Here is a 13,067-nt window from a genome sequence, read left to right on the forward strand (position 1 = left end):
GAAGAAAATCCCAATGACCAGAATTGGAGCTGAGGGATCAGGAAAAGCCCCCTTGACAGGAAGACTCTCTCTTAACCACTCATCTGGTCCATTGTAAGAGGAATAAAAACCCTGGAATGATTGGTGAAGTTGATATTTCAGAATAAACCACAGCTCAGATACCCAGAGTAGATATAGATGTCCAAAATGAATACATTGTTTCAAGCAGATATCCAGATGTTGACTGAATTAAAAATTGTCTAGCCATTCAGAGGAAGCTGGTAGTATAGTAAATATAATGCTGGACTGGCCATCAAGACTTGAATTCAAATCAGACAATCTATCCATGCCTTAGTAAGTTTCTGCATCCCCCCATTCCCTTCCTCCACAATCCCTGCCTCCAAGTCATTCCCTGATGGCAGAATTTAGGAAAACAGTGCCCTGAAACAGCCACTAATGGACACATACTTTTATCCTTTTTAGCTTTTTTTAGATTGTGATGAAAGTATTTTTTTACTACTTGCAGACCCTTTAAGAGCCCAGGTTCACCTCATTACCACAGTGGTATAGAGCACGAATCATTTAAATACAATTCATCTGTAAGTGGGTATTTTACAAATGCTTTTTTGGTGATCATACTATTAGGGAAATATAACTAAGCTATATATATATATATATATATATAATGGTAGAGTTAGTGGCATCAGGTGGGAAAAAGCATTACAATAAGAATTTCTCTGGTTTATTAGAGAACAAAATATGATTTCCAATAAAGCACAGAGAGATGGACAACTTTCCAGAAAGACAAATAGCCTGACCCTTACTTTTCTTTCTCTTTAAGTATCTTCTGCTTTATTTCTGCATCTTCCAAAGCTTTCTTTAACATGTCCTACAAAAAAAAACAATCCCATTTGGGGAAATAAAAAAGGATGAGAAAATATTTTAATAATAACAATAATAATAGCATAGCTAAGTCTTTATATAAGGATTTAAACCATTATTAAAGTTTTCTTTACTAAAAATTTGATTTTAGAAAATCAGCAAAATGATAAGCACTGATTTATAGTATTTGTCTATTTCTAAAATATAAATGTTCCCTTGCAAAATTCAGCAATTGGTTCTCTTGAACCAGTCTGAGTTATTTTTTACCAGTGTTGCAGCCAGGCAACCAGGATTATAATCAAAGTTCTTCTAGTAACTATTCACTTAGTCTAAATTTTGGTGATTTCTCCAGTCTTGATTTTCCTATCTTAAAAACAAACAAACAAACAAGGAGCAGCTAAATAGTACAGTGAATAGAGCACCAGACCTTGAGTCAGAATGATCTTAATTCAAATCTCAGTGTCAGACACTTACTCAAGCAAGTCACTTAATTCTGAATGACTCAAAAAAAGAAAGAAAGAAAGAGTTGGGCCAAAGGGACCTGAAAAGTTCTTCTAGATCCCAAATTGTCCTTTTCTGTCTTTTTACCCCCTGACTACCAAAATATTAATCTTCTCTTTGAAAGATGGAATAGTCACTAGAATACTAAGCCTGGAATAAGGAAAACCCGAATCCAGACATTTACTAGCTGTAGGAGTCTGGGGATATCATTTAATCTTTTCTGCCTCAGGTTTCCCCCATCTGTAAAACAGGGTTAATGAGGGTACCTACATCGCAGGGTTGCTATATTAATGTTAGCTATCATTAAGAGGAAGGTAGGCTAACATAGATCGGGGCTCAAGTTCCAGCTCTACCATTTATTTCCAGAGTAAATTTGAACTAATCATTTAACCTCTTGAAAAATCAGTTTTCTAATTTGTAAAATGAGAGAGTTGGACTAAATTATCTTTGAGGTTCCTTATAACTATGGAAGAAATCTATAATCTTCCCACTATTCCAATACTTTTCTGCTTACTTCCATGCCCTCTTTGTCACCAGACTATTTGTTTTTCAGTCCTTTTCCCTGTCACTTTGACCTAAATGCTATACTGAAAATCATCTTTTCATCTGCTATTTATATCTACAGAACATTCACCTGTTTCAGGTATCAAACCTCCTAATCAAAAGAGGTGATAAGGGAATAACTGATTTGTCCTCACTGAAGAAAATCCCAATGACCTGGGTTGGAGCTGGGGTAAGGGACAGACCCCTTGAGAGGAAGACTATCTTTTGGCCATTCCTCTGGTCCATTGTTAAGGGAATAAAAACCCTGGAATGACAGGTGAGTTTGATATTTCAGAATAAACCACAGCTCAGACATCCAGAGTAGAAATAGATGTCCAAAAGGAGGGCTCATCCACTTAGCTATCTTCTCCTGCCTAGTGGGATTTAACAAAGGGTACAGGAGCAATAAAGGGAAATTGGTCAAAGATGGCACCTCTGCTCTCAGGCCTCCATCACTGTACACTTCTCCTTTTGTGCAAAAAAGCCTTCAGGGCTTTTGACAGAATGGCAGTGAGTGGTGGCAAGAAGAGACAAAGCAAGAGAACGCGGAACCTGGCTATCCAAATTCAAGCTGCTTCTCTGGCCTCTAGAATAAATGAAGCATGGGGAATTGGAAATTTTTTTAGAGACAAAATAAAAAGGTCATACCAAAAAAAAATCAATAACAATAAGGGAGTTTTACCTTTAACCTGAAAGAAGAAAAGGAAAAAGGATAGAATTTGAGGAAAGCCATTTGTAAATAAATGTAGCTGTGGGGCATTCACAAAAGCTCCCCTTCCATTTCCTCTCTAGCTTATTACAGTAAAGCGACATCTCTTTTTACCAAAAATATATATCTTTTCCTTGTCAATTTAAGAGCAAACAGCTGCATGTTTTAGGAACTGATGTGTTAAGAATGATGGTGGAAGGAGAGAGGGAAATGTTTTGCTACTTTTCTATTGTACATTTGGATTCAGGCAAAGCAACAAGTTAATAAAAATAATGCATTGTAAAATACATACAGCACATGTTTCAGTAGGAATGCTCATACCATAATATATGACCTTAAGTAACAACAACAATTTAATATAATAATAATAATTTATATAATATTTATGTTAATATATTGACATTCTATATTTAAAATATTTATAATTTACAACCTTTTTTCCTCATAGACAAAGTTCACTTTGTCTATAGGAAAATAATTATTAATTGTGTAGAGCTATTTTAAAGAAAAGACTTGAAGTATTATTATTAAGTTATACTGATACATATAAGTCCTAGTACTGAAGGTAAGAGGGGGGAAAGGGCAGTAAGTGTTCTAGATTCTGATTTCTTGAAATCTAGCTATTTTCAACAAGTTTCACAGGCAGATTGGGTACTTTGTTATGTTCTTTCAAAAGATTCAGCTTGCTAACAATTAATGGAGATGTTTCCTAGTTTCCCTTAAGTTTCTTCTGTCCCTATTGTTCTATTATACCACTCTGGTCCCTTCTTCTGTTTCCTGTATTTTGTTCATCCATTCATATTATCTTTGTCAAAACTATCCTTCCCTTTCAAACTCATCTTTAGCTAAAAGTTTAAGAAGGAAATCAGGAAAAAAAAAGTTATTAGGAAGATTCAAAGGCAAACTGAACACCAGGTATTCAGAAAGGTTTATTTTTCCTACAATGTACCTTGGCAGTAGACAAACCAGTTTGGAGGGAGTTGTTTATTTTGAATCGAGCTTCTTTTACGATTTGATCAGCTGGAAAAAGACAAGATTGTTTAATAAAAATGAAATTCTTTTCAATCTTGTATGTCAGACATTTTGAGAATTATCAATTTCCATGAAATGTACAGGGTTGCTGATTACAAGGAGGGAGTATGGTTTGGTTGAACACTGGTCTTTGGAAATAGAAAGATCTGGATTCAATTACTATTCCAGATTTTTACTGCATCTAGGAACAAGTCTTGACTTCCTTCTTTATAAAATGGGAATAATAATAGCACTTGTCTAATAGAGTTACTTTGAAAACCAACTACTCTGAAAAACAACTTACTCTGTAAACCTTAAAGCTTATTGACTAGTATCATAACATTTGTATAAGGATAAAAATCTCAGTGAATTAACAGCTCTCACCTTTCCATTTCCTAAGACATGCTTCCTGGATTCACTTTTAGGTGGTGAAGGGAAGAGGTGACCATTGATAACTAACAGAGGAGGTAAATCTCTTGTCTAACTCTATATAACTATTATATTATGGGACTGGGCCTTTTGGCTTACTGATAAAAATTATCTCTCTATATTGTCTCTTGGACTTCTATGTTGGCCATCCATATGCAAAGCATGAGCTTATGTTATTTAATTCATAGCTACAGAGATATTTTAATAAAGACTAGAAGAGTCTGAATATGCTCAGGATTATACTTCATTTACAAAATAAACAAAAAATTTCTAGGAAAATCAATTTTAAGAAAATTGGTATATAGGACTAGATCAGGAAGATCTGGGTTCAAAATTCATGTCCTTCCTTTGATGTACACAAAAATGAACACACACACACACACACAAACCCACACATAAATACATACATGCAAGCTCTCCACATGTATATATATATATATATATATATATATATATATATATATATATATATATATATATATACATAGTCTTTGTATGTGTGCATGTATGTGTTATATAAAATATATATTATGCATGTATATATGTGTGTTGTATGTATGCATGTGTTTCATAAATATGCACACACATTGTATATATAATATATAATCTAAGGGTGTGTATGAAAAGATAATATCTTAGGTAACACATACAAATATATACATAAACATATGATATGTATATGTATATTTGTATGTATATATACATATATATATACACACATACACACTGTGTGTATGTGTGTGTGTGTGTGTGTGCGTGTGTATAGATGTATAGATATATCACTTAAATGCTCCATTCAGCCCCGAGACTAGGGACTGTCTTATTGTCAGTTTGTATCCCTAGAATTAACACAGTGCCTTGCACATAGTAATACTTAATAAATGTTTCATTCATTCATTCACCCATCTATCCATTTATCTATTCCTCCAAGCACCCATCCATTCATTCAAAAATTGAAAGTTACAGATGAATTAGCAATCTACACTAATAAAATTGTACTATGAAACTCTGGAAATCAGAATTAAACTGAAACAAAAATAAAAAGAGAGAAGGGGAGAGGAGGAAATAGTATAAAAAGGACTATCACAAAGATGATCACGTACCGATTTTTACTGCTACCTCTGCCTTTTTTACTTCATTTTTTGATACTCCTTTGAAAGCAGATGTGACATAAAGATATTTTCTGGAAAGGCAAAATAAATGTATAATTATTTTAGACTTTTAAAAGCATATAATTTTAGTTCAAGCCCTCATTATCTCTTGCCTAGATTATGGCAACAGCAACTGATTGATCTCCTCGCCCCAAGTTTTTCACTGCTTCCATCCATCCCATACGCTGCTGTCAAGGTAATACACAAATCTGACCATGTGACTCCTCTATCAACCAACTTTGCTTCTACGACATATTATAAACTCTATGGCATAGATTTTAAAGCTTTTTTCACAACCAAGACTGCTGGTTTATTATTCCCCCTCATCACTCTGTAATTTGGACAAACAGATCTTTACTCAGGTTCTCACATAAGATAATCCATATCTCACTGCTGTGACTTTGACATGGATGTCCTACATGCTTGGTATATATATCCTCTTTACTTTAATCTCCAAAGTCCCTCTCTTTCTTTAAAATGCAGTTCAAGAACATCATGATCTCTCCAACTGTTATACTCTCCCTCCTCCTAAACTACTATTTATTTAGCTATTTTGAATATGCATATACAGTGTGTCCTGAAAATCTTATGTACTTTTAGGCTATTAAAGCTTTGTTTTTAAACTAGGAAAATTTCATTTCTGTTTCTTCTTGTTCAGTTGTGTCTGACTCTTCATAACCCTATTTTGGGGTTTCCTTGGCAAAGATACTGTAGTAATTTGTGATTTCCTTCTAAATGGTCACATACTAGTAAGTATCTGAGACTAGATTGGTGCTCACCAAGATGAATCTTCCTGATACCAAGCCCAATACTCCATAGAGCCACCTCACTGTCCCATAGTCAAGCTAGCAAACCTTAAAACTGGCCTATGAGTTTTAGGATACTCTATATCTATAAGGACAATAAACAGTTGTACCTACTTTTATATGCATTTGTTGTCTCCCATTAGAATGTAGGCTCATTGAAAAAAATTCAAATGAAGGTGGCCTGGCTGTACCTGATCTAACACTATATTATAAAGCAACAGTCACCAAAACCATTTGGTATTGGCTAAGAAATAGATTAGTTGATCAGTGGAATAGGTTAGGTTCACAAGACATAATAGTCAATAACTACAGCAATCTAGTGTTTGACAAACCCAAAGATCCTAACTTTTGGGATAAGAATTCATTATTTGACAAAAACTGCTGGGAAAACTGGAAATTAGTATGGCAGAAATTAGGCATGGACCCACACTTAACGCTATATACCAAGATAAGATCAAAATGGGTCCATGATTTAGGCATAAAGAACGAGACCATAAATAGATTAGGATAGTTTACCTCTCAGACTTGTGGAGGAGGAAGGAATTTGTGACCAAAGAAGAACTAGAGATCATTATTGATCACAAAATAGAAAATTTTGATTACATCAAATTAAAAAGCCTTTGTACAAACAAAACTAATGCAAACAAAATTAGAAGGGAAGCAACAAACTGGGAAAACATTTTTACAGTTAAAGTTTCTGATAAAGGCCTCATTTCCAAAATATATACAGAATTGACTAATTTATAAGAACAAAATCCATTATCCGATTGATAAATGGTCAAAGAATATGAACAATTTTCAGAGGATGAAATTGAAACTATTTCCACTCATATGAAAGAGTGTTCCAAATCACTATTGATCAGAGAAATGCAAATTAAGATACCACTACACACCTGTCAGATTGGCTAAGATGACAGGAAAAAAATAATGATGAATGTTGGAGGGGATGTGGAAAAACTGGGACATTGATGCATGGAGTTGTGAATGAATACAAACCATTCTAGAGAGCAATCTGGGATTATACCCAAAATGTTATCAAACTGTGCATACTCTTTGATCCAGAAGTGTTGGGCTTATATCACAAAGAAATACTAAAGAAATGAAAGGGATCTGTATGTGCCAAAATGTTTGTGGCAGCCATTTTTGTAGTGGGTAGAAACTGGAAAATGAATCAATGCCCATCAATTGGAGAATGGTTGGGTAAATTGTGGTATATGAATGTTATGGAATATTATTGTTCTGTAAGAAATGACCAGCAGGAGGAATACAGAGAGACTTGGAGAGACTTACATGAACTGATGCTAAATGAAATGAGCAGAACTAGGAGATCATTATACACTTCAACAACAATACTGTATGAGGATGTATTCTGATGCAAGTGTATATCTTCGACAAAGAGAAGATCTAACTCAGTTCCAATTGATCAATGATGGACAGAATCAGCTATACCCAGAAAAGGAACACTGGGAAATGAGCGTAAACTGTTTGCATTTTTGTTTTTCTTCCCAGGTTATTTTTACCTTCTGAATCCAATTCTCCCTGTGCAACAAAAGAACTGTTCGGTTCTGCACACATATATTGTATCTAGGATATACTAGAACATATTTAACATGTATAAGACTGCTTGCCATCTAGAGGAGGGGATGTAGGGAGGGAGGGAAGGGAAAAGTTGGAACAGATGTGAGTGCAAGGGATAATGTTGGAAAAAATTACTCAGGTATATATTCTGACAATAAAAAGTTATAATAAAAAAGAAAAAATATTGTTTTTATTTATAATATTATATATATGTATGTGTGTGTATATATATATATATATATATGTATGTATATATATGGAATGGTTCCTTTGGAAGGAGAGGAGGAGCTATCTGGGGTAATTATAATGATGTAAGACATCAATTTAAACAATTATTTTTTTTTAATTTAGAAGAATTATTAAGGAAAGAGGTGTGGGAGGAGAAAGAGGAAGGGAGGGGAAAGCTGAAACGATGTGTATGGGGGGACAGAGGGGAAAAAAGAGGGATGGAAGAAGGGAAGGAGAGAGTGAGGGAGAGACAGAGAGAAGAAGGGGAGGAGAGAGAAAACACTGAAAGAGAAACTGAGCCATCCTGAGATATCTGTAAATCTCTGCCTACACAAACATATTGACTAGCACACACAAAGCAGGATAATTGTGTTCAACAAAAAAAGAGGATGTTGTGGGTAATTGTTCCATTATCAGTGTTTCTTGTCAATATTTAGAATCTCCTTTAAAACTATCATCCTCACTTTGTAAACTGCTTCTTCCAATTACCAAACAATTATTTCCAAAACAACTGCTTAGACACCTGAAGTAATATATATCATTTTATAACACTTAAAGCACATTCCTTAACTTTACTGCTCATGAGAAAGACAATTTTCCAGGCCAAGTGTTTCTGATGAAATCAAGCAGGCCCTGGAATGATTTCTAATAAAATACTGCTCTAAACTAAACACAGAGAACAGTTACTGATTTGTAATTTCATAAGAATGGCATGTAAGATACTTAGGATGGTGCTTATTTGTATGAAGCTCATGTGTATCTGTTATGCCCTACACTTCTGTTTTGGTCCTAACCAGCATTTTCATTATAGGGAACTCACTGTAAGGAAACTCCCTGTACCAATGCATAATATTTAAGATGCAGTAATTATCTTTTAAATAGGCAGAAAGGACAAGATCAGGGTAAAGGCACTGGTGACTGTTCAGTCATTTTTTCATCTTTGTCTCACTCTTCATGATCTCACTTGAGGTTTTCTCAACAAAGGTACTAGAATCATTTGCCATTTCCTTCTCCAGCTCATTTTGCAGATGAGGAAACTGAGGCAAAGAGGTTTAAATGACTTACACAGCCAGCTAGTATCTGATTAGAATTCCACAAAATGAGAATTCCTGACTCCAGGCCCAGCACCTTTCCCACTATGCCACCTAACTACCATAAATACTGGGAGCAGTAGTAATTATTTAAAAATTTATAAAAACCAATGTTTATATAGTACTTTTTAGATTTACAAAGTGCTTTACAATATTACTTCACTTGACCCTCAAAAAAGCCCTTAGAAAATGGTACTATCAGGGGAACATTTAAGAAACTTAAAAAAAAATTACTTTCATTCATTTATTTACAATCAGGAGGGCATCTTGGACAATAGGTACCAAAGGCTCTGGTGACAACAATGGCTTTTAACCTGAAGTGTTTATGTAACCTGGCTTTTCAGGTAGTGTAAAAGAGAAGTGAAAACCTGTATCTCTAGCTTCTTGTTCCCCAATGATGCCTGAGTGTAGATTTGTGAAAATAACCCTAGCCTCTCCCTCAATTCCAGGGAATATACTGAAAAGCCATATTGCTTCTGGTAGTTGTTTAGATATCAAGATCCTCTATGTGCTTGTTCCAAACTTGTTCGAAAACAAGTGTGAAACTCTAGGTTTAGGTCCAGAAGCATCTTAACTTTCTGAGCATTTACTACATTCATGGACCTTTTAAACTCAGCCTTTGGGGGCAAAGATCATCGAATCCAACAGTACCTACATTATATAAAGTTCTTGGCCATTTGGGGATACCAAAAAAAATGAAAATCGGAGACTGTCCTTAGGGAACTCATACTCTATGAAACAGAAAGCAGATTCAGAAATCTGAAAAGATTGACCCATGGAGAAATAAGTTAAATGCCTGGTATCTAACCTAAGACAATTACTGCTGAAATATCCTTCTTGTGATAGAAGGGCAAGAAAATAAAGAGAGCCTCATATTGCCACTCAAAAGTCAACACAAAAGAGTTTGAGAATTCAACTGTGATTGTGGCAGAGGAAGGAGACATTCAATTGAGTAGTGTGGAGTTTCTGATGTTTACTACTGTGTGACTTTAGGTAAATCATGTAACCTTGGAATTCAGTTTCCTCATATGAAAAATGAGGAAGGAGGACTAGATGATTTTTAAGGGCCATTTTACCTCTACATCTAGATATCTGATCCACAAATTAGTCTTTTTCCCTAATAATCACAAAAGAGTAGGGCTCAAAATAATATTCTTAGCTAGAACTAAAACACACTTGACCATTAAATAATATTAAAATAATGGTTAGATGTAATAGTAGTTAATATTGAATTTTTACTTTAATGTTTTAAATATTTCACATGTAGTATTTCATTTTATTCTCCAACACACCTATGAGATAGGTAGGGTAGGTATTAGTAAATCAGTTTTCCAAATAGGAGACTCAATATCAATAAAATTTCAAGATCAGAGTGTTGCATGAGAAAATAACTCAGGCAGAAGTGTGAAATGATGATGATGATAGCAATTAGAATTTACATAGTGCTTTAAGAGTTGCTAAGCTCTTTCCACATATTATGATCTTTGAAACCACCTTGGGAGGTAGGTGTTATTATTATTCTGATTTTACAGAAGAGAAAAATGACATTGACATTAAATTATTTACACAGTGTGACAGAGTTTGGGGTAGAATTTTTTCCTAATAGTATTTTATTTTTCCAAATACATGTAAAGATACTTTTCAGCATTCATTTTTGTAAAACTTCTGTATTCTAAATTTGTTTCCTTCCCTTTTTCACCTCTCCTCTACCTAAGACTACTATCAATCTTATATAGGTTAAATATGTACCGTTCTTTTAAATATATTTCCATAATTTGTCATGTTGTACACAAAAACACAAATAAATAAAAAAACACACAAAGGAGAAAATACTATGCTTCGATCCTCATTCAGTCTCCATAGTTCTCTTTCTTGATGTGATTGACATTTTCCAGTAGGGTAGGGATTTTAAGTTTTAAAAGTGAAAAAGTTTTGTTGCCAAATAAAATTTTTAGTTTTCCTTCTTTCATCTATTTGTTGTTCTTACAGGTTCATTCTTAAATACCCTTGCAATGACACTATATATATAGCTGGGGTCTCTTGACAAATTTTCTTAAAATTTATTCTTTCTTCTAGTACTTCTCACTATTTTATTAGGCAATACTTCTCATATTCTTCCAACATCCTTCTCCCTAAGATTTTACAAACAATTTTATATTCTAAAATGATGATGCACTTGACTGCTCTCTCTCCCCACTTAAAATTTAAATTTTTGTTGAATGAGGCAGTTTTTAGATTCTATTGATTTTCTCACTGTGGTAATTGATTCTACTAGGTTAAATTTTTGTATCAAAATTGTTATAATCATTGTCAATGACCATTTCTTCATCCACATGCTATTTGTAGACATCAATGACTGGTAGATATAGTTCATATTTTAATGCATAATTAAGCACATTCCTGTTTTGTTTTGTCTGAAACCCCTTTTGGGTTTTTTTTTATTCCTCTCCAGGCTGTCCTGCTGACCCATTTTCATGGGACTTCGGATACCATGCCATAGAAACCTTTTCACCCTAGAAGCTCACTCCTTTCCCCTAACCACCTCACCCCCAACTCTTCCCCCTAACCTTTGAATATTTCTCACACTAGAAAATTCAAAGTACCTTCTACCACTTTCATCTCTTTCCTCTGATTATCTGATTCCTCCCAACATTTCCATTAAGAAGGCCCAGGACAACCATGTTTCTATTCTTCTCCAGGCTTTACTGCACTGCTAAATGCATAGCATTTTCTCTACCATGACCTTGTAACAAGACCTTCAACTTCTCTGCCCTACTCCATCCCACTCTCCTTTAAGCCCCCTTTTATGGACTGTAATCCTCTATGAGAAGGAAATCTCCTTGCAAGGAAAGATTCTGTTTGTATTTTATTACCAGTGCTTGCCACCATAAGAAGGCACTGGCACATGATAAACAATAAATGCTTGTTGACCCCCTATTTTCCCTTCAAGTGAAGTGGAGAAATCCCTTCATGGAAACAGTCTGATATTCTTTTCCCTCTTTTCCTCTCATTCCTCTTGCCACCACTGAAGAATTAACTGTGAATTGACTTGTGCTCTCCAACTCTCCATTCTGATAGTACTATTTTCTATAGCAACGTAATTCTATCTCCTGCCCTAGTAGGGGTAGAAGACTTTCTCCTAAGTGCATATATCTCTGAACTATATAATTCCAAATTCCTCACTTCTCATCAGAACTCTCCTTTATAATTTTGCCTTGTTCTAGCTCATTATTCATTGATCCAAAATTAATAGAAACAGATGATATAAAAGGGCTATTTCAATCAGAAAATTTTTTTTAAATCTGGAAAAACCAAGTCTTGTCTTCCAATACTTAACAAAATGGAGTTTAAATAAAAGTTTCTTCATTTTAAAATTGGGAATTAGAGCATGGGGGAAGGGAGAAGCAAAACATAACTGTGAATTTTTGTTTTTAAAAGGAGACTAAAAATAACTTGTGATGAAGAGCTCATGCTCAACTATATATAGCAATCACAGAGGTGGCTATTTTGGAGCCAAAAGGAAAAAAGAAAAGCTACTATTACCTCTTCCCTACAACATTCTTAGCATCTTTCATCCTTCTACACTTGAAGCTTATATAAAGTATTCCTTTTAACACCTGTATGAAATGGTCAGGATTATTTTTGCCAACCTATGGATGGCAAAATTAAAAGGTTAAATGACTCACTTAAGGATGTGGGGATCAGTAGCAGATCTGGGAATCAAACCAAGATCTTTCTTTCTTTTGCCAACCTAAGAAACTGTTAATTCACAATTACTAAATGTTTAGGGCCACATTTGAATTCAGAAAAATGAGTCTTCCTGACTTTAGGTCTGGTGCGCTCTCTACTGTGTCACCTACTGTCAGAAATGGGTAATTTTAATCTATAAATAAATGTTACAGTAAAATCATAATTTAAAAGAAAGATAATGAAGAAATGAGTTTACATCTATCTGCGATGTAAGTCATCTTGGGTAAATCTCAAATTTAAAGCCTTAATTTCCCTTAGAGTAATAGTGGTTATGCTATCCTTCTGACAACATTGTTGATAGTTCAAATGTGGTGTTTTTAAGGGATATAACTTAAAGTCTTATTATTAAATGATTTTTAAAAAGTCTAAAAACAGGCATTCAAAAGTATCCCTGTGAAGTTTGAGTTTG

General features: G+C 34.3%; 1 protein-coding gene across 1 annotated transcript in view; it reads right to left on the reverse strand.

The window, feature by feature from the left end:
• LOC141562050 (MORC family CW-type zinc finger protein 1-like) overlaps window positions 1-13,067 on the reverse strand; it is a 59,977-nt gene that overhangs the window by 13,330 nt on the left and 33,580 nt on the right. Inside the window, exons 4-6 of the mRNA XM_074302076.1 lie at window positions 5,158-5,237; window positions 3,564-3,634; window positions 804-868 (exon numbers count right to left, since the gene is read on the reverse strand). Coding sequence (XP_074158177.1) covers window positions 804-868; window positions 3,564-3,634; window positions 5,158-5,237 — 216 coding nt within the window. The remainder of the gene's footprint in view (window positions 1-803; window positions 869-3,563; window positions 3,635-5,157; window positions 5,238-13,067) is intronic.

This window comes from Sminthopsis crassicaudata, chromosome 3 (genome assembly GCF_048593235.1).
Source record: "Sminthopsis crassicaudata isolate SCR6 chromosome 3, ASM4859323v1, whole genome shotgun sequence".
Taxonomy (NCBI): domain Eukaryota; kingdom Metazoa; phylum Chordata; class Mammalia; order Dasyuromorphia; family Dasyuridae; genus Sminthopsis; species Sminthopsis crassicaudata.